This window comes from Aulostomus chinensis, chromosome 7 (assembly GCF_037954235.1).
Source record: "Aulostomus chinensis isolate RoL2024-O1b breed Wild chromosome 7, RoL_Achi_v1.0, whole genome shotgun sequence".
Classification (NCBI taxonomy): domain Eukaryota; kingdom Metazoa; phylum Chordata; class Actinopteri; order Syngnathiformes; family Aulostomidae; genus Aulostomus; species Aulostomus chinensis.
In genome coordinates, this window is record NC_141326.1 from 1272501 (window position 1) to 1299170 (window position 26670).

General features: G+C 49.2%; 1 protein-coding gene and 1 long non-coding RNA gene across 7 annotated transcripts in view; both read left to right on the forward strand.

Moving 5' to 3' along the window:
* The first annotated feature begins 550 nt into the window (after positions 1 to 550).
* On the forward strand, positions 551 to 4294 carry LOC147258136 (uncharacterized). The gene is made up of 4 exons (XR_015116720.1): positions 551 to 1557; positions 1927 to 2094; positions 2198 to 2317; positions 3762 to 4294. It is a non-coding gene; the product is annotated as an uncharacterized LOC147258136 (long non-coding RNA).
* A 1322-nt stretch (positions 4295 to 5616) lies between these two features.
* The window catches only part of rassf8a (Ras association domain family member 8a), a 30303-nt gene continuing 9249 nt past the window's right edge, over positions 5617 to 26670 (forward strand). Inside the window, exons 1-3 of one of the 6 annotated variants that reach the window (XM_086208043.1) lie at positions 5617 to 5769; positions 6079 to 6186; positions 21786 to 21987. In XM_086208043.1, coding sequence (XP_086064169.1) covers positions 21885 to 21987 — 103 coding nt within the window. In that variant the 5' untranslated portion in view covers positions 5617 to 5769; positions 6079 to 6186; positions 21786 to 21884. Of the gene's footprint in view, positions 5770 to 6078; positions 6187 to 15523; positions 15649 to 16073; positions 16179 to 16275; positions 16441 to 21287; positions 21379 to 21594; positions 21660 to 21785; positions 21988 to 26670 lie in introns of those variants that run through there. The other 5 variants (XM_086208044.1, XM_086208042.1, XM_086208041.1 and 2 more) reach the window with 5 other exon arrangements.

Here is a 26670-nt window from a genome sequence, read left to right on the forward strand (position 1 = left end):
ATACATCCATTCATCCATCCATCATCCATCCATCCATTCATTCATCCATACATCTATTCATTCATCCATCCATCCATCCATCATCCATCCATTCATTCATTCATCCATGCATTCATTCATCCATCTATCCATCATACATCCATTCATCCATCCATCACCCATCCATCCATTCATTCATCCATACATCTATTCATTCATCCATCCATCCATCATCCATCCATTCATCCATTCATTCATTCATTCATTCATCCATCCATTTTTTTACATGCCACATTATCATATATGTTCCTATAATAATATAATACATATATCAGACAGCAGTGTGGCTCAGAGGCAGAGTGGCCGTCCAGCAACCAAAGGGTCGCTGGTTCTATCCCCACTTCCCCCGGTGACCATGTCCAGTGTCCAAGGTACTGAACCCCTAATTGCTCCTGATGGCCCTGTGATGGACCCGCCTCTCACCCAATGTCAGCTGGGGTAGGCTCCACCCCCTTGAAGTGGTAGAAAATGGATGGATGAATGGATGAATGGATATATCATACAGGAACAGTGAGGTTCAGAACAGTCAGAGTTGACGTGATGGAATCAACCGCCATTTCGGCGTGATACATGTAGCTGATACACGATTTGAGGTTTCAGGCCTCATAAATAAAAACTCATTGGTCAATTGATCGATGTTCCAACAGGTAATGTTGGTCTCAGGCTATCAGATGAGTGAGAAGAGTAGCAGAAAAAATTTTACCACAGAAATATTATAGCTTCACTCTCATAAATCCTGGTTCCTCTCATCAACAGCTCCTCACTCAGGAGCTGTGTTTCTCCGTTTCAATGGCTCCACCTCCTCAAAGGTTCCCAATGGGTTTGTAAAAACGAAGTAATTCCTCCCACAGCTCTCAACCCCTCTGACCAGAGACAGAGCAGAGAACCACGAGAGAGGAACCTCAAAAAGAGGAACTTGTCAGAGTGGAACCTGTAAGGAAGGAACCTGTGAGAGACGAACCTCAGAGAGTGGAACCTCAGAGAGAGGAACCTGTGAGAGAGGAACCTCAGAGAGTGGAACCTGTGAGCAAGGAGGCTGATGGAGCAGTATGGACCATGTCACAGACCAGGTGAACTGGTGCGTGTGGCAATCATGGTTCTCTCGGCGGTTCAGTGCAATAGCCGGGTTCTCCAGATATGAGCGTAAGAGGGCAAACATGCTGGGACGGTACCTCTTATGGTCCACACTTGCAGCTCCTGACCCTCACACACTCAGACATCCATGGCTGGTTCACCCTGGACAGGTCACCAGTCCATGGCAGGGCCAACACATAGAGACAGACAACCATTGGCTCTCCCAGCCACGCCTACGGTCAATTTAGAGTCTGGATTAACCTGGTCCCCAAATTGATGTCTTTGGACTGTGGAGGAAGCTGGAGTACCAGAGAGAACCCACGCAGACACAGGGAGAACATGGAGACTCACACAGAAAGATCCCGTGCCCGAGCCGGGACTTGAACCCGAAACCTTCTTGCTGTGAGGCCACAGTGCTGACCACTGCACCACCGTGCAGCCCTGGTAAGTGGTCATTTGATCAAATTGTACATTTCAGCTTTACACCATAAATATCTGACCATTGGTCAGTCACAAAAATGCTAAGGTTCTTACCAATGTCCTGTTTGAATTTAATTTGATCAATTAGGCAGAATGAGTTTTTGATTATTTAAGGAACCAGTCTAAATTCTTAAAAAAAAATCCTAAAATGTTGCAACGTTAACCACCAAAACAGATTGTAGTCCATTTGTCCATTTAAATGAGAGACACACATGTGCAGTCACACCATGTCTCACCAGGTCTCACCATGTCTCATCTCTTCTCATTTGAAACTTTGCGTCAGTTAATGAAATCCCATGTGAAATGTGTTTTTGAAAGTATGTTCCCTTTCAGACTCTCCTGCATCCTCATGCACAGACACCTTGTCTCTATCATTGCACTCATTGGATAGTGATGCTTTACTGGTGTCTTCCAAAAGACAACGCATCAATGACCCCACCCCCACCCCCCACCCCCGCAAAAGGGTCGGCATGTTGATGACAGTTCTTCAAAGCCAAAGAGGTGGTGGTTTTTGTACATTCCTTTTTCTCATTATGTAAATAATCTCTTTTTGACCCATTTTTGGGATGGGGTGATCCTATTTATTTATGTTCTTGTTTTCAAGCGTGTCAAAAACCTGGAGGGGGCAAAATACTTGGAGAATACGCTACTAAAGGACAGTTGCAGGACCGAACACGCCGTGAACTTGTCAACATTGTTGTAGCTGATATGTTAGAAAATATGGGTAAGTAAAGTGCGTCAAGGTGCATGATTTAGTTAAAGGCATATTCATAGTTTTTGATTGCAAACATATTCATGAAAAACATGCAATGGAGTTTCTTGTCGTCAGTGCAACCTATCATTCCACCCACAGAAATCCTCCACCAAAGGACAAGAGGATACAATATGCATTGGGGATCGTGACACTGTTCCCTTCCCTAAGAGATCCCTATTCCCTTCTTAGATCTTAGTGCAGCTTTTGATACCATTGACCACCATATCCTTCTACACAGACTGGAACCTGTCATTGGCATTAAAGGAACTGCACTTAACTGGTTCAGGTCATATTTACTAGGTCAATCTCAGTTTGTACTCACTAATGATAAACCCTCGGAAACCACTGCAGTCACTTATGGTGTTCCACAAGGCTCTGTGCTTGGACCAGTCCTCTTCACCCTTTATCTGCTTCCTCTCGGTCAAATTATTAGGAAACACTCAATTAATTTTCACTGTTATGCTCACGACACACAGCTGTACTTATCAATGATCCACATGAAATAAATCAGCTGACTAAACTGGAGGCCTGTCTAAAGGACATAAAAACTTGGATGACCCATAATTTCCTTTTATTAAACTCCGATAAAACTGAAGTCATTGTCCTGGGCCCAAACATCTTAGAGACACCCTATCTAATGAGATAGGTACCCTGGAAGACATTACCTTGGCCCCCAGCACCACCGTAAGGAACCTAGGAGTTCTCTTGGATCAGGATTTGTCCTTTCATGCCCACATTAAGCAAATATCTAGGACTGCTTTCTTTCATTTGCAAAACATTGCTAGGATCAGACACATCCTGTCTCAAAAGGATGCAGAAAAACTAGTCCATGCCTTTGTCACTTCCAGACTGGATGACTGCAATTCCCTCCTATCAGTCTTCACCAGTAGGTCCCTTAAGACTCTCCAGCTGGTCCAGAATGCTGCTGCTGGCCTCTGCATGGCTCCCTATCAAATTCAGAATAGAATTAAAAATTCTCCTTATCACATACAAAGTCCTCAACAGTCAGGCACCTTCATATTTGACAGAGCTCCTAGTCCCCTATTATTCAGCTCGAACCCTTCGCTCCCAGGATGCGGGGTTACTGGTGGTTCCTAGAGTTTCTAAAAGTAGACTGGGAGCCAGAGCCTTCAGCTATCAGGCTCCGCTCCTGTGGAGCCGTCTCCCAGTTTCGGTCCGGGATGCAGGCACCCTCTCGGCCTTTAAGAGCAGACTTCAGACCTTCCTTTTTGATCAGGCTTGTAGTTGGGCTGCTTAGGCTGGCCCTTAGATCTGCTGCTATAGGCTTAGGCTGCTGGGGGATCTCCCATGATGCACTGGGCTTCTCTCTACTCCTCTCTGTCCTCCTATATTTGTCATACATAAATCATACTCAGACGTGTTACTAACTCCTCTTCTTCTCCCCTCATCCCAGATCCTGGTGCTGCTGGAGGAGGCTGCAGACCTGAAGAGGCTCAAGCTGCCACCCGTAGCTCCACTTGCTCACGTCCTTGTCTGTCCATCAGTCTCTCCTCCTTTCTCTCTCTCTTTATCTCTGTCCCACTCTTTCCTTCTGCATATCTGTCTTCCTCCATTCTCTGTCTTTGTCTCTGTCCATCAGTCTCTCCTCCTTTCTCTCCCTCTTTATCCCTGTCCCTCTCTCTTTCCTTCTGTCTCTCTGTCTTCCTCCATTCTCTGTCTTTGTCTCTGTCCATCAGTCTCTCCTCCTTTCTCTCTCTCTTTATCTCTGTCCCACTCTTTCCTTCTGCATATCTGTCTTCCTCCATTCTCTGTCTTTGTCTCTGTCCTGCTCTCCTGCTCTCTTTCCCTCCAACCGGTCAAAGCAGAAGGCAGTCCCCATTGAGCCTGGGTCTGCTCCACCTTCCTGCCTGTTAAAAGGAAGGTTTTCGTCGCCGCTGTTGCAGGATGTGCTGCTGATGGAGAATTGTTGGGTGTAAATTCATTGAAGGAGCGTGGCACTAGACCTGCTCTACCTGTAAAGTGTCATGAGATAACTTTTGTTGTGATTTGGCGCTATACAAATAAAATTGACTTGACTTGACTATTCCAAAAGGGGCTACGTGAGTAAAGTTGTTGTTTTTTTAAATGTTCCTCAACTTCAAATTATTTCAGTCTAAAAGTTACTGTTTCCTCTGAGTAATATAGGCAGGTGCTGTTGTATAGGCAGTAAGTGGGCAGTCAACATTCTTGAAACTGACAGCCAAGTCGGGACTGTAGTTAGTGCAACCTATTTGGTTGGTAAATGATTATCTCTATCCATCCATTTTCTTCCGCTTATTCCTATTGAGGGTCACAGGGGGGCTAGTCGCCAGTCCATCGCAGGGCCAACACATCGAGACAAACAACCATTCACAATCACATTCATACCTGCGGTCAATTTAGAGTATCCAATCAGCCTAGTCCCCAATTGCACGTCTTTGGACTGTGGCAGGAAGCCGGAGTACCCAGAGAGAACCCACACAGACACAGGGAGAACATGCAGACTCACAGAGAAAGACCGTGTGCCCGAGCCGAGACTCAAACCTGGAACCTTCTTGCTGTGAGGTGACAGCGCTAACCACTGCAGCCATATGATTAATGTTTTGATGCATTTTCCTTTCACTAGGTACCTAATCATGCTCAAAAGGGTGACAAGGGTGGTCTGCCCACTCCAGGTCAGGGGGGAGTCGTGCCTCAGGTGAAGGAGTTTAAGTAACTTAGGGTCTTGTTCACGAGTGAGGGTAGGATGGAGCAGGAGATTGACAGGTGGATTTGGGTGGCGTCTGCAGTGATGCGGGTGCTAAACCAGTCTGTTGTGGTAAAGAGGGAGCTTAGCCAAAAGGCGAGGCTCTCAATTTACCGGTCAATCTATGTTCCAACCCTCACCTTTGGTCATGAGCTCTGGGTCATGACTGAAAGAACGAGATCCTGAATACAAGCAGCCAAAATGAAATTCCTCCTCAGGGAGGCTGGGCTCTCCCTTAGAGACAGGGTGAGAAGCTCAGTCCTTCAGGAGGGACTCAGAGTAGAGCTGCTGCTCCTCCATGTAGAGGAGTCAGTGGAGGTGGTTCAGGCATCTGGTGAGGAGGCCTCGAGGCTGACCCAGGACACGCTGGAGGGATTAAATTTCTCAGCTGGCCTGGGAACGCCTCTGGATTCCCCTGAAGAGCTGGTGGAAGTGGCTGGGGAGAGGACAGTCTGGGCTTCCTTGCTGAGGCCGCCACGACCCGCATCAACCGGATAAGCGGAGGAGGAGGAGGAGGAGGACGACGACGACAACAACTTTGTTCTGAAACCAGATTCTCTTCTCTCTTCTTCTCAGGTTGGGATGGTGACATGGCAGCAATTCTACTGCTGGTCTACCTACCTACCTCTACCTAAAGAGGGGAATTGTGAAGATCAGTATCCGGGAAGCTGTGGATCATGTAGTGAAGTTTCATAAGGTCAGTGTGTTCTGATTTCCATTTTGAATCCATCCAATGTAGAGCTGTAATCGGGCCTTAGAAGTTGGGCCCGAGCCCAACTAGTATGTTTTGATTGACAACTTTTTAAAATTCCGAACCCGATTACCGCCCAACATTATTCAAAAATGTGCATGCACACGGCTTTTGCCTTTTGTCAAAAATGAATCATTTATACATGTCGCAATTTTGCATTTCACATATCTGACTGGTTCATTATTTTTATTATGCACATGGTCAAAAATTGGATGTATTATGTAGCTGTACTTCTGATTCTTATGTTACTGTCAGGTTGTAGTCTTCATGAGCACTCTGGTCCAGATAAGCGGAGGCAGCCCTACATCCTGGCAGTTAGCATGACGAGAAACGGCATCCATGAATACTAAATCGTAACGGATGGTGAGTTCCTTCCCTCCAAGGCCAAGTCTTCCCTGTCAGCCTTCGATGAACTTTATAAGGCACATTATGTGTTTGGTATCTCGTACGACCGGGCATTAAACACCATGTACACATTTGTGCAGACCAACCTCCACAATATTGACGTCGGGCTCTCTCATGAAACTGCTAGAGTCAAGGACCTGAGAACAAAGCTCCTAAACTGATGTTGTGATGTATCGATGTTCTATTTCATCCCTGCTGACCGCCAGAGGGTGGTGCTTACAGCACTGAATATTCCCTTTGCGCATGCGCAATCCGAGTATGTATGCTAACAATGTCACCTGTGACCCCCAGGTGACCTGAGAGAGGCAATATCTTCCGGTGTCATTGGGGGCTCTGTTACTTTTTTCTTCTTGCAAATTTGTCTGTATGCATCAGGTAGCATAGCAGGCAGACTGGAGATTTTCGGGGTGCTTCTCAGGTGCCCACCAGGCAATCCCGGGACCTGGGTCCTCGAGCCCCAGACTCTGCCCGCCACTGAAACCCGAACCCTACCCGCCGCCCCCCCAGGGCCCCTAAGTATTGAGGCTCTGGGGCCGGCCATCAGATACTTTTCCCACAAGCAGCTCGATTACTGGGCAACTCATGCTTCAACCCTTGGGTGCTTTCCATCCTGTCCCAGGGGTACAAGCTTCAGTTCAGATGCCGGCCCCCTGTATCCAGCCGGGTCAAGATAACCATCATCAGGGACCCGGCAAAAGCCTCAGCACTGAACCAGGAGTTAGCCACCCTCCTGGCCAGGGGCGCAATCGAGGCTGTGGACCCTCTGTTGCACCCCAGGGTTTTTTTTATTCCACGTACTTCCTTGTCACAAAGAAACCCGTGGGTTTTGTCCAATTTTAGACTAGCAGGGACTCAACCACTACATGAAGGTGTAACCCTTTCACATGTTAACCACGACAGAGTTTCTGCGAACAGTTGCCTATGGAGAATGGTTCGCATCCATAAACCTGAAGGATGCCTATGTTCATGTCCCCATTGCACATCACCACAGGTGGTTTCTGTGCTTTGCCTACCGCGTTCGCCACTGGCAGTTCAGGGTGCTTCCATTTGGGCTCTCCCTCTCGCTGAGGGTGCTCACCAGGTGTGTGTGGCAGTCCTTGCACCTTTGCAGGCTCAGGGCCTGAAGATATTGCCATACCTGGACAACTGGCTGATCTGTGCACCATCTCGTGCTCAGGTGGCCCAGGGCACAGCCCATCTGCTCTCTCATGTGGCCCAGTTAGGCCTCAAGGTAAACATGGAGAAAAGCTGCCTGGAGCCCTCTAAGACCATAACGTTCATCGATGTGACACTGGACACAAGGGCCATGAAGGCCCGCCCTTCCCCTCATCACGTGGACGATATTATCCAGCTTCTTACCCTCTTCCGCAGGGGCAGGTTACTGCCCTACATCCTTTTCTACGTCTCTTGGGCAAGCTCACATTGATCTTGGCTGTAGTTCCCCTGGGCTTGCTGTCGCTGCGCCCTTTACAGAGGTGGTTGAACAGCTTTCACCTCGATGCCAAGCGGCACAGACACCTGAAGGTCAGGGTGTCACGGCAATGTCTTCTCTCCCTGACTCGGTGGCGGGATAGGGCTTATTTGTCCAGAGGCGTGCCTATGGGCTCCATCCCGTCCCAAAGAGAGGTTGTTACCACAGATGCCTGCCCCATGGGTTGGGGCGCAGTGTGGCAGAACAGGACAGTGCAGGGAGGGTGGTCTGTGCAGGACTGCTCAGAACACAGCAACATGCTGGAGCTGCGTGCAGTGCAGTTAGCTCTCAAGCACTTCCTGATGCACCTGAGAGGAAAGCACGTGTTTGTGCGGTCAGACAACACCTCGGCCGTCTTCCATGTCAACCATCAGGGTGGCACCAAGTCTGCACGGCTGCTGCAGGTGTCCCAGGACCTCCTGACATGGGCAGCCCCCCATCTGAGCAGCCTGCGGGCAATGTCTTTACCAGGAGGGCAGAATCAGCTTGCAGACCTCCTCTCCCACCAGAAGCCACCACCGGGGGAGTGGCGCCTCCACCCAGATTTGGTGCACACAATCTGGGACCTCTTCGGCAGGGCAGGGGTCGATCTTTTTGCTTCGAAAGATTCTACTCACTGTCCCCTCTGGTTCTCTCTCACGGAGTCGACCAACCCTCTGGGTCTGGATGCGTTGGCCCACCCTTGGCCAGAGGGTCTGCTGTATGCTTTTCCGCCACTCCCTCTGATTCAGTCAGATCTTCAAAGGGTACTTCAGGAGGGTCAAAGGATGCTGCTGGTGGCCCCCTTCTGGCCAGCACGGACATGGTTTCCTCTGCTTCACAGGCTCTGGTGCGGCACACCGTGGTGCCTCCCCAGCAGGAAAGACCTTCTGTCTCAACTGAGAGGGCAGATCTGGCATCCCAACCCTCAGCGCCTGCAGTTGTGGGTCTGGTCGCTGGAGGGCCCGAGCCACTGCTGAGTGGGTGTACTGATCGCGTCAGTCAGACTATCCTGGATGCCAGAGCGCCATCCACCTGGCTGCAGTATGGCATCGGGTTGAAGCTGTTCTCAGCATAGTGCGCAAGCCGCGGTGAGAATCCAGTGCATTGCTTCGTGCCCATTATTCTTGAGTTTCTACAGTCCCCCTTGAATGTGGGCCAGTCTGCCTCCACCCTAAAGGTATATGTAGTGGCACTATCCTGTCGACACAGCAAGGTTGATAATGCCGATGATAAGTCATAGACTGGTGTCACTCTTTCTGAGGGGGGCTCATAGGCTACGCCCCCCAAGAGTCCCACGAGCTCCAGCATGGGACGTGCCTGTGGTGCTGGACGCTTTGTGCCAACCCCACTTTGAGCCCTTGGAGCAGGCAGGGCTCAAGTGGGTGTCACATAAGACTGCTTTTCTGCTGGCGATTGTCTCAGCAAAGCGTGTTAGTGAGTTACATGCTCTGTCCGTTAGTACCACATGCCTGAGATGGAATTCAGACGGCTCAGGGGTCACACTGTGGCCAAATGCAGCTTTTCTCCCAAAGGTGCTGTCCAGCTCACATCTCAACCAGCCTGTGAGGCTTACACCGTTTGACCCTCCGCCAGGGGTGGGAGGGGACAGACCTGAATTATTGTGCCCGTTGTGGGTTCTGTCAGTATATGTTGCAGCTACCACAAGCATCCGGCGATCAGAACAGGGGCCTCATGTATCAACGCGGTTTACGCAAGGAAAACTTGCGTACGCCAGGATCGACGCTCACGTTCAGATGTATCAACGCGAAAAGTTTGTTGATTCTTGCGCTGTTTCACGCCAACTCTGGAGGTGCCGTAGAAGTTGGCGAAAAGCCAATTCTTGCGTTAACTGCACTTTGGTCCGTTGGCAACACCCTGTGGTGGTGTTTGGAAACTGGCATTATTTAATAACCGCACATACATCTGGCACGAAAAAGCCTTCCAGCGGGAGATGGCGGATCGTTCCGGGGTGAGTCAGTCGACCCTTGGCCGGGCCATGCCCTGTGTGGTGGACCTGATCATCCGCCACTCCCGCAGGTACATTAAATTCCCTTCCGGTGCGGTTGAACAGGTCAATATTAAAGCACAATTTGCAGCAATAGCCGGATTCTCTAATGTCTAATTCTCTAATGACTGCACTCATGTTGCCATAAAAGCACCGTCCCATGAGGAACACGCTTACGTTCATCGTAAGGGTTTCCGCTCCATCAATGTGCAGATCATCGATGCGCAGAGGCTGGAGGGATGGATGCCGATCCCGGCCGGGCAGCCGTCCTCGCACGTGTGAATTTCATTTCCACGGTGTGAATGGGTAAGAAGCGATTACACAATTCATGAAGCCAGATTAATTTATTTTGTCCACGAAACGTTCCAGAACATTTATCAGGCGGTCGAGCTGCTCATTGATCCCCGTTATTCCCCTAATAATGTCCTCCTGCTGGACTGCCTGTGTGAGGACCCTCCCCCTGGATCCGTGTGGGCCGGAGGACTGTCCGCCGCTTGTCGGTCTGGTGCTGGTGCTGGGGCCGGAAGACGGGCTGGCCCGAATGCCACTGGTCCTGGCAGATGAATCTGAGCTGGTGGACGGGCTGGTGCGGGAGCCGGAAGGGGTGCTGCACGTCGGCGGCATGGCTGACGGATCAGTTTCTATTGGTTCATGTTGGTTTATTTAAGTGTCTGATTCTGTGTCTTTGTTGCCTTCACGTCTGTGGCAAAGCAGGTGGAAATGTTGTGTAAGAAATGGAGTTGCCACTGACCCTCCAGGCTTTCGGAGTCAGCGTGGGTGGCGGCGACAATCCCCCCGCAGAGGTGCTGCCCGTGACTGCCGCCACCCGCTGCTCAAATTCCGTCAGGTGCCCCTCTCCCTGACCCCCACCTGTCTGGCCGGCACTCCTCAGGAAGGCAGCTGTACGCAGCTTGACCTCCACCTTGAGGTCCTGTTAGTGCCATTTTCCATGTTGTTATTAAATTTAGAGTGAAGCCAGTTGATGATTGTAGTTGTTCATTTAGTGATTGTGCAGTGTTGAATGTAGTCCTACTTTAGCTTGCATTGTTCAGGAAGTTAGAACTGCAGACATGCATTGGAAACAGAGAGGAAATCTTTCAGAGCGCCAGCAGAGGTGCAAGCTGATGACGTAGTGATGCTGGCGCAGGTGTAGAGAGGAAAACTGTGCTTTGTATCACTTTGATGTTCAGTGAAGGAGGAGCCAACACTTTTCTACCGTCGTCATCAAACCTCAAACACGTAGCGACTCGTTCTTCCCGTCAGTAGAAGAGGTTCAGATGTATGAACATGACGATCAACAACACTGCTGATGAGAAGGGAACTTCAGCCAATAACAGGTCCCACCACTGTTTTCATCTCCGCGGGGGGCGTGGCTCTGAACCCACCTCGTTCACCCTCTCACTTCTTATCCACTCTCAACGTTCAGTGTTCATCCTGACACCACTGGACAGGCTGACCAACAGAATCTGCTGTCTCTCCTCCACCTCTCCTACCAGCACCTTGCAGTGAACCTCTTTTTCTTTGACATTGTTTTGCGAGCGCCGACAGCGGAGACCCTATTTAAATGAATTTGTGTATTTATAGGTGGGCGTAACGGGAGCGGGCCCAGTCCTCCGACATCTGCGCTCAATTCAACACTGATTGAGACATCTGGATTTTTTTGTGCGTACGCAAATTTCACGATTCTTTCGACCGCAGTTTTTTAGTATGAGATCCACGCAAGTATTGATACATGAGGCTCCAGCTCTTTCTGTGCCATGGTGGCCCTAACATTGGTTGTGCTCTCTCAAAACAGCGGCTCTCCCACTGGATCGTGGATGTTGTACGACACGCGTATGAGGTGAATAACCGCCCCCTGCCATCTGATGTCAGGTGCCATTCCACCAGGAGTGTTTCAACCTCATGGGCTGCCCTGAGGGGAGTGCCCCTGGAGGCTATAAGTGCTGCAACTTCATGGGCGTCGCCTACCACTTTTACAAGATTCTACAGGATGAATGTAGCCACTCCCCATCCTCTGGGTGTGGTCCTCCTACCGGAGTCCTCTGAGTCCGTTCAGTGAAGTATGTACCTGGGATTCCTCATGACTCTGCTGGTATTGGTCATTCAGTCCTTTAACCACTGCCCTCTGGCGGTCAGCAAGGATGAAATAGAATGAGAGTTACAAATGTAACTGCGGTTCTATGAATCCTGAATGACCGCCAGAGCGTTCTGTCACTCAGAATCCTTGTGTTGCCACGAGAAGACTCCGTAGGAACAGAACCCCCAATGACACCGGAAGATATTGCCTCTCCCAGGTCACCTGGGGGGTCACAGGTGACATTGTTAGCATACATACTTGGAATGCGCATACGTGAAGGGAATATTCAGTGCTTTAAGCACTGCCCTCTGGCGGTCATTCGGGATTCATAGAACCGCAGTTACATTTGTAACTCTAGTTTTGTTTACAAGCCCACTTTTGGCCCCATTCAGCAGTTGCTACGCCATGTTAAACATTCACGTGCCTTTTATCCTGGAAAGAAGTTTCCATTGGTTTGTGACCAGAATGGATGCTGTCACAGATTTTTCACTTTTCAGGCTTCAGGAAATATCTCCACTCCAAGCATAGCGTTGAAAGTCTGGATCAAAGTGATAATGACCCTGTCCTTTTAACTCCAGTAGCTGTTGTGTCCATTGAGTCAACAATTTCAGAGCAGCCATTGAATTCTCTAAGCTGTAATGAAACCAGGCAACATACCCAAGAAATGTGTGCATCCCTTATTTCAACACTTCAAAGCTGTGGTGTGGCTACTAATGTCATAAAATCTGTTGTTGAAAATATGTAGGAGCTCCTGATATGATGATGTTGTACATTTGAACAAAATTAGATTTTTATTTTGGGAGTCTTCAAAATCCATTCAGCAACCTGAACACTGAGACAAAATGGAAAAACATTTCAGGGAGAAATTGGGCCTTGTAGACCCTGTGAGGTGGCTTTAGGAGTGAGGTATGACCAAAGAAGGAATCAAACAAGTGGCCCATATGATCAGGTCCCTGTGACGGACAAATTTGTGTACAGGCCCCTACTGGAAACACTGAAGTTTGTAGTCAACAATAGGTAGATTTATAATCATATTTTGCGGCCGTGTGAGAAGACTGGGTTCTATAAAGATTATAACTTTTAGAAGTTATTTTAAAAATCACCGCCGCTTCTCTGGAGAACCAAACGCTCTGCAAATACAGATAGTGTATAATGATTTTGAAGCGGCAAATCCACTTGGATCAAAGCATGGCATCCATAAGATTGTTCGTATCTACTTTATTCTACGAAATCTTTCTCCAAAAGTAAACTCAGCGCTGATGAATAGTCATCTTTTGGCACTTTTTCATATGGAGGACGTAAAAAAATGACGGATTTAATGCGATCTTGGAGCCCCTTGAAAATGATCTGAAAGTCCTTGAGTGTACAGGAGTTGCTTTCGCTAACGGACCTGTTTGTGGAGCAATTGCACAGGTGACTGGGGACAATTTGGGCTTGCATCCACTTCTTGGTATGTGGAGTCATTCAGCTCAAACTATTTTGTCACTTCTGTCTGGTAGATAAACAAACCTCACGTCAGTTTTCAGTGATGACGATTCAAGAACAACACTCGGCAATAAAACACTGCATGCTCAGCGTTGCGATGACTTGAAGGCAGAACCTGCACTACCATCAACATTTGGAGTGAAACCAACATGTCTACTAAATGACCTACGGTACTTCCATGTTTCTGATAACTATGCAGTGGACATAATGCATGACATACTGACAAGGACTGAAATTGCTTTGTGGTACCTCTCAGACAACAACATCGTATCCAAGACAGATATTTGTAACTGGATAGATTCATACAACTATGGCTTTGCTGAGCGGAAAAATAGACCAACAAGAATCAACCAAGAGCAGACTGGAAATGGAATTGGTCTCAATGCAATTCAGACATTTTGCTTGATCCAGAGCGTGCCCTTGATAGTTGGAGATGTTGTACAGGAAGGAAATGCTCATTGGAGACTTTTGCTGCTTCTGCTGCAAATCATGAACATCCCATTTTCTCCTGTCACCACTGACGGTGTGTCTGAAGCATCACGAACTTTTCAAAGACATTTATCCACATCGTAAAATGATTCCCAAACATCACTTTATAACTCAATACCCCAGATGCATCCAAAAAATTGGCCCAATTCTTCATGTTTGGAGCCAAACACAGGTTTTTCGAGAGCACTATCAAAAACTTAAAGAATACGACAAAGTTGTTAGCCAAAAAACATCAGATGGCTGTGGAATACCACTGGGGAGCTACACCACTCACAAGCATCCGCTGTGGTCCAGTGAGGACCGTTGAGGCCAATGCCTTGAAAAATGGTGAAATAATTGCTGAAGAACTGCAGGTTGACCTACACGGTGACGTTTATGTGGCTTCTTGGATTACTTGTTTTGGGACAGAGTGTCGCCCAGGAGGATTTGTCAGTATTCAGTCAGATAAGAGAGATTATTGAATTTAAATGTGACTATTTTCTTCTGGCGAAGGATTTTGAGACACATTGTTTTGAAGAACATTTTCATTCTTTCAATGTCAGACAGGGTCATTCTGAAAATGTTGAAAATTCACAAGTTACACTTGTTTAAGATCTGCAGACAACATAAGGGTTTAACAGAGGTGACCAGTATGTTGGTGTAGGACATGTTTGAACTTTTATGGTTTAAGCTTTGGCTGCACGCTGGTGCAGTGGTCAGCACTGTGGCCTCACAGCAAGAAGGTTCCGGGTTCGAGTCCCAGCTCGGGCGTGGGATCTTCCTGGGTGAGTCTCCATGTTCTCCCTGTTCCTGCTGGGTTCTCTCTGGTACTCCAGCTTCCTCCACAGTCCAAAGACATCAATTGGGGACGAGGCTGATTGATTCTCTAAATTGACCGTAGGCGTGGCTGGGAGAGCCAATGGTTGTCTGTCTCTATGTGTTGGCCCTGTCATGGACTGGTGACCTGTCCAGAGTGAACCCCACCTCTCGCCCGTTGATGCTGGGATAGGCTCCACCCCCCGCGACCCTTAATAGAAAGGAATAAGCGGAAGATGACGATGGATGGGTTTAATCTTTTACACTTTTATTTTCTTTTTGTATCTCAGTGATGATACCAAAAATCTTTTTTCAAGTTTATTTTGCACCATGGCAGTGTAATTTTGGCCGCCTTTGGTGTACAAACTGATTTGGGTGTCAGTACATTTGTTCATGTGTTTATTATAAGATAATACAGATAATTTCAAGAAAATAATGTGTGGACTATATCTTCTTGAAGTGATGATAATTCACTTTAAAACTGTTAGGTGTAAACCAGCCAGAGAGTATATTCTCATTCTCAGAGTGTTAGATAATAAGCTCTGCAGATTCCCAGAAAACACTTAGAGGATATCTTGTACTCTCTGGGAGTTCTAGGTGTACACTGCAGGTGTTGGAAAGCTCTGGAATAGTGTCCAAAAGTACCAGTGACGGAGTACAGTTGCACACTAAGGGTTCAAATGTAACTCTTTATTTCGAGTATACGAACTCTTGGACCCATGTACACCGAAGCTGGTGACAAATGTACACTCAGAGTACATTCGTGCTGTGTGGGCCTCCACGCAAAGGTCCTCCAAGATTATTTCAGAGGAAATTTAGTATCACAACCAACAGCAGACGGAGTCGTTGCCTCTGATTGTCACGAGAATCCTAAGGGAACTCTGGACGTGTTGTAGTAAAGGAAATGAATTTCACCTGTGTGTCCATCACCTCGCGAGGAGGACTGAAGTGAGCAGATGGAACCAGGTGGATGGAGGCGGGGTCCTCTATCTGCCAAACACCCAGAGTCCCTCAGGAGACCGCCGTGATAATGTTTCGGTGCCAGGGACTGCTGGACATGTTGCTGCGGACAGGAAGGCAAGAAGACACACCCACCTCCGGAGGACGGTGTTGATAGTGAGTTTAATGAAGTATCCGAGTAAGAGTCCACATGCTCTGGGGTGTTTGTGTACTTCTGTGCTGGAGGGTCCAGTTCCCCACTGGCCTCAGCTGTGCTGGTGGCCCCTGACTGGGAACCTTCAGTCAACCTTCCTTCAATTTATCGGAATTAAAGCTGAGTTGGAACGGGAAGCGCCTGCGGCAGTACCCTTATATTATTACAGTACTGCAGTAAAAGTACTTCCAACGGACTGAGACGTTGCTCCAGGGTCGCGGGAATATTTGGATAGGAGCCCAACTTGAGGTGCGGGGTCACTTGGTGAACCACAGTCTCGCTGCTGTCGTCATGAGGGATGAGAGCAGAATCTCTCTCTCTCTCTCTCTCTCTCTCTCTCTCTCTCTCTCTCTCTCTCTCTCTCTCTCTCTCCCCTCGGTGTATTGCAGCTTTAAAACAGTCCACAATGCCTTGCGGTGTCCCAGTTCCACTGCGATGTATTCACCAGCCGGAGTCATGAAACGAGGAGAGGGGCTCTTTCCGCAGCTCACTGGTGAGACGCAAACGCTTGCGCGCACACACACACACGGAGAGAAAGGAGGGAGGGAGGGAGGGAGGGAGAGGGGAGAGAGAGGGGGAGGGGGCGGCAAGAAACTTTGGGACGGAGACGGAGCGGTGATTGTGGGTTGTTGTCGTGCTGAAGGCTCGGAGGATCCGGGACCTTGTTGGAGAGGAAAAGCGGCACATTTGCGGAATTCCCTCCAACTGTGAACTTCATTCCGGATAGGAACCAGCGAGTACAAGCCTCCTCCAAGGTAAAAGTACTACACGGAGCTAGAAGTCGCGGTAATAGTACGCGGAGAGTGTAGAAGATAACGGAAACATTTCCAGGCGAGCAGAACCACCGCAGCCTCGGACCGCCATTTCTCTTCCTCGGCCCACTCGGTACCGAGCTCACGAGGGCGGATTTCCATCAGAACCCTCAGTTGCTGGGGGAGTAGCGACATTCGGTGGGAGGAATTCGTCTCAGACTTCATCATCCGGCGTTCGCCGCTCAGACTCGCTGAGACCTTTAAAAAGTTGCTTTCTTTCAGCTCCCCGCACGTGCGGGACTAGAATGAGAACAGGGACTGAAGGAGACGCACCAGGTGTGTGAGCACCAACCTGTGGAGCGGGTACCTGACCGGTACACTGGTGACGTCAGAGAGAACTACAGAGACCAGAGTGCAAAGGCCGGAGGATGCAGGCTGGCGTGAACTCCTTCAGTTCTACTGCTTTGTGTGTGGAGGAGTGCATTCAGCACCAGATGATGTTTGACAAACCGCTGAAATGTTGAGAGGCTGGCCTGAGGCGCCCCCCCCCCCCCCCCCAGGAGCCTGCGCCTCTTCAAAGCTGGCTAGTGAGCAGTGAACATGGCAAGGAAACAAAGGCGGCATTATTGCTGGCTGAATGTGCCATCCAGATGTTGGAGAGGCTGCCAGCACTGACCTCTGGATGGGGGAGGCTGCTCCCGGCCTAATAGTTTAATATCAGCCAGGCAGAGAGAGGGAGGGAGGCTCCAACATGAGTTAATCCCAAACACCCCCGTCTTCAGATTGGAGCAACAACTAAAATCTGGTAGAAAATGGAGAATAAAGTGCTGCTTCTCATCTAAGCTGTGCTGGATTTGGTTCTTGTCAGGAACATAAACAGTGGCAGTTTTACACATCCCCATGATGGTGGCGCTACAGTGCGACACACAGTTTCTCAAAGAATTGTTGTGGCCGTAGAGGTCTGTCGTGTGGAGACCAGTGGGACGGTGCTGACAGGGTGGCGTCCTCGTGCTCAGCAGAGGTCTTTAACAACTGCAGGAGCTCAAATGAAAGGTGTTCCGAATGTTGGAAGTGTGTGCCGATCTTTTCATGACCTATTTCACAGGTGTGTCTGGACCTGTGACTCTGTGTGTTCGTAGCCGTTGAGACGACGGAGCCCAGGGTCTCCTGGCGGCCTTATCTCGCCGCCGTGGCCCGTTCAGGCTCACAGCCCAGGAATGCTCAGCCTGGATGTTATCAGCCTCCGCTGGCAGGATCAAGGCTCATCTGTGGAAACTCTGTTTGCTCTTCACAGAGCCGTTAAGAGCAGGACAGATTAGCGATGAGCAGCCTCCTTATCTTGTTCCCGCCGCTGGACCCTTGACCTTTGACACCAGCGACCCTCATCTCTGTGTCCATCACACAACCTGTATGATGGCCTCCAGTGTCTGTGGTCCTCAGTGTCTCTGGCTGGAACAGGCGATGGCTGGTCGGCTTGGTAGCGCCACATTCCCACGCTGCTTCCTCCTCTGAAGGTTTTTAGTGGCTCAGACTCTGAAAATGCTTTTCTGTGTGACACCGTTGAAAGAACGTGAAGAGACTCAGGCCAGCGACCAGCTGAGGTGTCGGTGGCGTCATTGCAGTGCATCTCAGTGTGCCCCCGCACGAGTACAAACCAGGCTTGAGTCAAAAGAAGAACTCCGGCACTCTTGAAGAACAATGCATGCTGGCACATCTTTGAGGGAACATCTTCAAACTGCAGCTGAGTGCAAAACCACTGGAGTGTTTTCCCCAGGCCTGAGCCTGTCCCAGCTACCGTGTGTGGTATCGGCGTGTCGGTCTTCCAGTGTTGGCCGATATGACAAGAGCACCCTTAAATGCAGGAATCCATGGCTCTGCAGGTTGAGGCCTGGTGTAACCTGGGGGTCCAGCTTAACGTGCTCGGTGCCTCGGTGAGACTCCCGGCTCGTCCACAGGCGGCACGTGACGTCATGCAGCTGCACCAGCGGCGGGCTGGAGCCATTTTGGTTTCGATGTTAATTTGACCATTTCGTTTTAGTCTTCATTTAAACGGTCTTGTTTGACAGTGCTGAAGTTTTTTTATAATAAAGTAGGTTATTTATTTATGAAATCGGTCTTCTACCTCCTCCCAGTCAGAGCGGCCTCGATGCACGGCGATCCTGGAAAGGCTTCATTTCCACTCCAGCACAAATGTTCACTGACGGGGTTTTTTTTTGTTCTGCTCAAGAATCTATATCACCTCTGAACCTCCTGTGGGCGGGGCCTCGTACTCACATGTTGTACTTATTGAAAAAGAGAAACACTACTAATCACCATGAATTAGATTTTTTTTTAAACTTCATTTCAAAACATTTGGAAAAGCTCATTTATCATATTTGCTGCATGTAGAAGAGACCAGAGCAAAAGACCAGCCATCAGACTGAAGACGATATCTGCTGTCGCCGCCGCCGCCGCCGCCGCCACACCAGGGTTCTCCTGCTGCTCGGCTTGGGAAAAATTTGAAAAGGGAAAAGATATTTTCTCAAGTTGGTGCAGGCCAGACGAAACCAGCGCCTCCGCAACAACCAGCGTCTGGCCTCGTCTGCTCGCCATTTCACAACAGATCTGTTAGCCATTACCGAGTATAAATTGCTAGTAATTACATGTTGCTGCGCTGCAGGAAGTGCATTTGAATCAAAGTCTGGTTGGCACTCGGCGAGAGCTTTGAGCAGGACAGTGGGACTGTGTGTCTCCAGGCAGGAAGAATCAGTAGCGGCGAGGGGGGGCTCAGCCCTGTGTGGAGGACACCCTCCATAATCTTTGTGAAAAGATTGTTTCCACCTTCGTGAGCCGTGGTTGGCATTGGCGCTCAGGAACAAGGGAGGGTGGCGCCGCTCGTGGAGCGCTAGGAGATAAGAGTTCTCCTCTGAGATAATTTTCCTCCAGCCGCTTCACTTGCTGCTCCACAGACGTGCTCTTGGTTTTGTTTTAACGCCACCATTTCGCTGTTGCTCAGTTACCCTCCGGTCCGGCACGGTGCCGACAGTCAGGCTGCTTTGTGCTGCTTGACTGACTGGGAACCCTCCAAACCCATCAGTGCCAGTGCGAAGCTCCAGCAGTAAATTCTCCTGCTGTCCTTCTCCACGGTGTGTGTTGGTCACCAGGAAACACCCGCAGGAGCATATGGCAGGTTGTTTACAGCCAGTGGAAGGCTCCTCCCCGCCAGCGTGGTGTGCTGCGACCAGCAGGCACACGCCGTAGACCTCCAGTGAACACGACTGCGTGCAAACCAAACTGAAACAAATGGAGTCATGAGCTGGAGGTTTGGCCGATGATCTCACAGGAATTGAAGTCGTCGTCCGTCTGGTGAAATGTTTCTCTGGCATGAGATGAGCTGCACAGATCCGGCAGTGGGCACCTCCCCAGGCCGCAGCTTCACCAGGCCAGAGGAATGAAGCCCCCTCTGCTGTGCCTCCTGGTGTTTGTTGGTGAACGTGCAGGTTCCCCAGAGGAGAGCAGGTCACTCACGTAAGCCCCTGAGTTTGGACGTGGCGTCGGTACAGCACAACGGAGTCCTGGGTTTTGTGCTGATTCAGGTGGTCACCTGTGATACCAGCGCACCAGGACCCGGTCCTGCGCAGGGCTCTGGTTGAGCCCTTGAAGAGTTTTTAGTGAGTAGTGTTTCGTTCACACCCCCCCCCCCCCCCCCCCCCGATGAGCCTCTGAGGCTGCTTTGCATTAAGACCTCCTGGGAGAGGGGTCAAACCCACCGTGTGTTGGGTCCCTGCAGAGACGTGTTCTTGAGTGAGACCACCTTCCTGTAGCCTTTTAATGCCATTTAAGGGCCTTCTGGGTTGGGATGAAGGCAACAGTCAAGCAGCCTGCTGGATAGGACCTTCAGCCAGGAGCTGTGGAACCGCTGGTGGAACCGCTCATTAGTTGCACATGTCTGTTGAACTCTACAAATGTTCCAAGAGCAGCCCCCCTGCTGTCTCTCTCTGTCTTTGTCTCTCTCTCCGTCTCTGTCTGTCTCTCTCTCTGTCTCTCTCCGTCTCTCTCTGTCTGTCTGTCTCTCTCTGTCTCTCTCCGTCTCTCTCTGTACCATATTTAGGGAAGCAGTGGTTTGCAGGTAGGACGATAGTGTGGATGACTGTGATTGTGGAGGGGGAGTGTGAGGGCTGGGGGAGGTGTAATTGGGGGGGGGGGGTGCGCTGTAGAACAAAAGGACCTTTTGACTCAGGGAGGTGCAGCAAAGCTTCCATGGAGCGAGATAGAGATCTGGAGAGCTGCCATTCATTCCCCCCAGGACGGTGTCCTTGAACCAGGGTTGGAAGAATGCGTTGTCCTTGGTGGACATGAAACCCTCTCGTTTCCATGTGGTGGGGGATCACACTGGGACTGTGGTGGAGGAGAACACCATCGCAGTGGAGCAAACGCTGGAGCACGAGGCTGCCGCTGATCAAGAGAATGTACAAAGTTCCTGAAAACTGTGAAATGTGTTTTTCTCTCAAACACACCAACAAACTAGCAGAAGCAACACTGGCGCTGTGCTGTGTCAATGGTCATGTGATAAGTCGTTATAAAAATATGTTGATGAGATGAAGCCATTTATGCTACATTTGTGCATTCGGGTTCAAGGTGACATATTTGTATCAAAGTGCAGTTACACAACAGCAGAGCTGGCGTTTTTATTTGCGATGACACGTGCTGCACTCGTTTGACACATTCTTTGTAACTGCTTTTATTGATGTAGATTCATAAAACATCTGGATCACCTCTGTAATTTCATCAGAGCCGGGCAACATTTCTGTATATGTGTTAGTTATATTTAACTCGTCGCTGATGTCATCATACCATCTGCTCTGATGAGTCAGGGGGGAACCTCGCAGGGTTCGCAGTGGCATTGAAACAAAAGGCTGCTTCACTCCTCCGTGTTCTCATCCCTTCTGCCTCGGTTTATGGGTATGAAACATTTCCACGCCGGCGCTTTTCCAGCTCTCTCTATGTCATCAGCTCACTTTTCCTCCTCTGTCTTCATTGCTTCCATGCAGTTCTCTATACAAAAGCAGGAAGTGGGCCTGTAAATGTCTGCCTGCTGTCTCTTCCTGCCCCCCCCCCTCCCTCCCCCATAGACACGTAACTCTTCAGAACAACAGCGTTGCAGCCAGCTGGTTCTGCTGTACACGGACGCACCAGTAACTGCTAAAATAGCCTGTATTCCTTCAACTGAATGACATCTGCTGGTATTGATACAGTTTGCATTTTTACATCTACACTTGTGTCACTTTAAGGGACGCGAGCCTTCGAAGCGTAGCCCCCAGCGCTTCCTGACTGACTGTTTCCTGTTTTCCCTTGTGCTTCCTCCTCAGAGAAGTAGCTGAAGGGGCTTCAGCTGCCCTGCACCACTGGAGCCTTCAAGAATGCCAGGGCCAACACTCAACAACAAGCCTTCTCACTTCTGACACAACATGGAGCTGAAGGTCTGGGTGGACGGAGTCCAGAGGGTGGTCTGCGGGGTCACCGAGGCAACCACCTGCCAGGAGGTGGTCATTGCTCTGGCTCAGGCCATCGGTAACTCACGCTGCACTCTAACCTTTTACAGGAGTTATTCAACCTGGGATGTGGCATTGTTTCTATTAATGCTACGTCTGCGGAGGGTCATGGAAAACCTGGAAAAGTCATGGAATTTGAAAGGAGGAGAACAGTTTTTGAAAATAATGACACAAATATTGAGTGCGTTGTGGAATTTGCCTTAGAGATTCCTGCATATTTTACATACGTATGAGGTTCATGTAAGACTAACTGATCAATATATCTTGATAAATACATGTTAACTGAAACACGTGTTTGTGTCATCATCGGTTTAGGTAAATACTCAGTAATCATTTTCAACATGGAGTTCTTTTATTATTGTAACCAAACATCTCTGAGGATCCAAAGTCCTAGAAATGTGTCAGTCCAAATGTGTGTGAGCCCTGGAAGTGTCCAACGATTCCTACCTTATAGCCTGTGAACGGTGGATTATCCAGCAGCCAAAGACGTCATAATCGAGCAGCTCGAGTGTTGCCGTGCGTCGCGCTCATCTAGTGCACACGCATTGTGTGATATCGGCGCTTATCAGTGTGAGTTTGTTTGCTGCTGGAGGTGAAGAGGCAGAGCATGAGAACATGATGGTGATGAATTGCAGCCATTTGGATGTAAGATGTGGGAATGGCAGCTGTGAAGCTGCTGCTGTAGGAGGGAGACTCGCCACGCTGGTTCATGAGCTCCGAGGGCTACCCAGAGCAGGAGCCCGGTTCCCGGGTTGTCTGGTCCTCAAGGGCCCCAGTAGGACCACTGTCCCACTGTTATCATGACGTGGTTGACAGTATTGTCACCACCAGAACCTCTGCCACAGTTCTGCTACCTCACATCTTCATTTTCCTTGCAGTGGTAGGAAGTCAGCCATGGTTTCTCCTGCTTGTGATGCTTCAGCCTCTCATGGTAGAACTCAGAAATCAGTTCGTCTCACATTCACTGGGCTTGTAGAGTTTCCAAAAAAATGCCTGAAATTGGTTCTTGAGATCCTTTCATGTTTCTGTGCTTCTGCAGTCTTACACTCGCTGTCGTTGAAACGTTCGTGTGTGTTAAAAATGGCTGCTGCTAACAAGGGGCTAAAGGTGACCACAGAGGTTGTCGTGGATATCGAACGTCTTCAGACCGAAGACAGAGGTGACGGCAGTTGTGATGGTGTGACGTTCCTTCATAGCTGAACGTTAGCTCTGTCTTCCTCAGAAATCATCAGGGAAGATGATCTTGTCAACCATGTGCGACTCCTAAACTTGTGTCCTGAAGTAAATCCAGTGTAACAGTCCCACAGCTCTTTAGTCCAGTAAACCTGTAGTGCTGCTAAATTCCACGTTGGCCTTCAAAGCTGTGTCATCCCTGCGGCGTCTGTCGTGAGCTCCCAGTAAACCTCGGCTGTAGCGCCGCCTCCCCTGCATTAATACATTTGGTGGAGAATCCTTCCACTTCCTGTTCACTGTGACTCAGTCTCATCTCCTCCTCTTCCGACAGTCATGAATAGCTTTCATGGTACTCCCCTTCTTCGTAGTCCTGGAGCGGGAACATGTGAACACTCATCATTTTCTTCACAGTGCAAAACAGGAAAGGTCCAGCGTGTGGTTGTGCAGTATCGAGCTACACCGCTAATCTAGCTAATCTGAGTAGAAGGGTTTCCACACACCTCCTGCCTCCTGTTGAGGCCCTGCTGAGCTACAGAGGGTCCTACAGTCAGAGCCTCTGCTGGCACCTTCTACTTTCTGCAACCCCCCATCCCATATGGCTCTGTAAGGAGTGGGGACACTCGAGCAGACTGTATTGACATCACTTCCCACAAACGCAGGGCTGGAGGAGGGAAAGTCTGACTCATCCCTCTCGCTCCTGCCAAACTCAGAAAGCAGCACGTCCGACCCCCCGCCTGTGCTCCTTCTTTTTATATTGAGACTTAAACGCTATGATTAGTGATCAGAAACCAATATGGATGTGTACTTTGGGTTCTGTAAGTGGGGGCTTCTGTCCAGCGTTGTCGGTAGATTATCTTTAGACAGCATCTAGCATTTATTTTTGCTCCGCTTGCAGAACAGAGACATGAGCCCACTTCTGTCAGCTGAGTGGAGTTGAGCCTTGAAGCTCTCATCTTCATGAATTAATACCTGACAGTTGTGTTGACCTGCTGAGTCTCACTGAAACCTGGCTGGTGACGATGAGGATGCTAGTCTGAATGAATCCACTCCTCCAGTCACAGGAACACTCACATTCCTCCAGGCTCTGGCCCAGGAGGTGGCGCTGCTGCCATTGTTGACACCAGTTTAGTAATAAATCCCAAACCAGAAGAAGTTTCCATTCATCTGAAAGCCTGATTCTCAGTTTGTCTCCTCCAGCCTGGAAACTCTCCAGCCTCTCTGATGATTGAGGACCGTCCTCCTGGTCCTGACTCTGGATTCTGATCTGAATCCTCAGAGTTTCTATCAGTTTAGTTCTAAATCAGATCAAGTCATGATTGGAGGAGACTTCAGTATTCATGAGGATGTTGATAACCACAGTCTGGTACTGCATTTCTCTCTCTTCTAGACTCAACTGGTGTCCATCAGTCTGTCCATGAACCCCCTCACTGTCACAACCACACCTCCACCTCCTCCTAACATGTGGAACTGAAGCTGAACATCTGGTTGTGTTTCCACAGAACGCTTTTATCAGACCACCAATCAATCACTTTGGAATTTGGACTGATCAACTACACTCCACTCAGGAAAACTGTAGTTTCCAGATGTTTGTCTGATCAGGCCACACCTGGATTTAAGGAAGTGGTTCCATTGGTGCTAAATTCAGTGTCATGTCCCACTGTAACAGAGGACGCTGTTGTCCACCTTAGTCCCTCCCAAACTGATCATTTTATCCATAGAGCAGCAGCACCTTAGCAACAACTCTGGACTCTGCTGGCCCACTAAAACAGAAAACTATGAATCCAAGGAAACAAGCACCTTGGTACGGTTCTGGAACCTGACAGCTTCAACAAGAAACCAGAAACTGGAGAGAAGATGGCGCTGCTCCAAACTGGAGGAGTCACATGTAGTCTGGCAAGATGGCCTTAGAACCTAGAAGAAAGCCCTTGGTAGAAGCAGAGCAGCCGACTACTCAGCACTAATAGAGGAACACAAGAACAACCCAGGTTCCTCTTCAGTCCTGGAGCCAGACTGACAGAGAGCCACAGCTCTACTGAACCAAGTAGTCCTGTTTCCCTGGGCAGCGAAGAGTTCATGGACTTCTTTAATGACAAAATTCTCCTGATTAGAGAGAAACTTCTTCTCCTGCTGCCATCAGCTGACAACATGGCCTCTAGAACCCAGAACCTTAGAGGCAGCTGGAGGACCAGACACACACTTGGGTAGTTTTTCTCCCATCAGCCTTCATGAGCTCAGTTCAATAATGTCCTCCTCTAAACCTCCACCTGTCTCCTAGACCCCATCCCAACTAAGCTGCTCCAAGACTCTCTCCCCTCGTTAGCCCCTCCCTCTTAGATATGATCAATGTGGCGCTGGTATCTGGTTCTGTCCCTCAGTCCTTTAAAGTAGCAGGAATTAAACCCTCCTCAAAAACAAGCCTGGATCCAGAAGTTCTACCAACTACAGACCAACATCACATCTTCCTTTTCTCTCCAAGGTTCTGGAGAAAGCAGCTGCTAAACAGCTCTGGGACTTCTCCACAGCAACAGCTGATTGGAGGATTCAGTCAGGTTCCAGGTTCATCCTAGCACAGAAACAGAACTAGTCAAAGGTACCAGTGACCTCCTACTGGTACCAGATGAGGGACTGGTCTCTGTGCTGGTCTGATTAGATCTCAGTGCAGCTTTGATACCATTGACCACCATATCCTTCGACAGAGACTGGAACCTGTCACTGGTATTAAAGGAACCACTCTAAACTGGTTCAGGTCATATTTACTAGGTCATTCCAGTTGGTACTCGTTAATGATGGTTCCTCTGAGACCACTACAGTCACTTATGGTGTTCCACAAGGCTCTGTGCCTGGACCAGTCCTCTTCACCCTGTACCTGCTTCCTCTAGGTCACATGATCAGGAAACACTCCATTAATGTTCACTGCTATGCAGACGACACTCAGCTGAACTCATCAATGATCCACATGGAACAAATCAGCTGACTGAACTGGAGGCCTGTCTGAAGGACAGGAAACATGGAGGACCATCATTTCCTTTATTAAACTCTGATAAGCTGAAGTTCTTGTGCTGGGCCCAAACACCTGAGGACCACCTGATCTGATGAGACAGGTACCCTGGATGGCACCACCCTGGCCCCCAGCACCACCGTAGGAACCTAGGAGTTCTCTGTGACCAGGACCCTTTAACTCCCACATTAAATCTCCAGGACGCCTTCTTCCATCTACGTAACATCACTAAGATCAGACACATCCTGGCTCAAGAAGATGCAGAAAAACTAGTCCCTGCTTCTGTCACTTCCAGGCTGGATTACTGCACCTCCCTCCTACCAGGCGGGACTAATAAGTCCCTATAGACTCTCCAGCTGGTCCAGAACGCTGCTGCCTGCATGTTGACTAGAACTGGTAGCAGAGACCAGGTCTCTCCTGGACTGCTTCTCTGCATGGCTCCCTGTCAGATTCAGAACAGAATTTAAAATTCTTCTTCTACCATCAAAGTCCTCAACAATCAGGCTCCTTCATCCCTGACAGAGCTCCTAG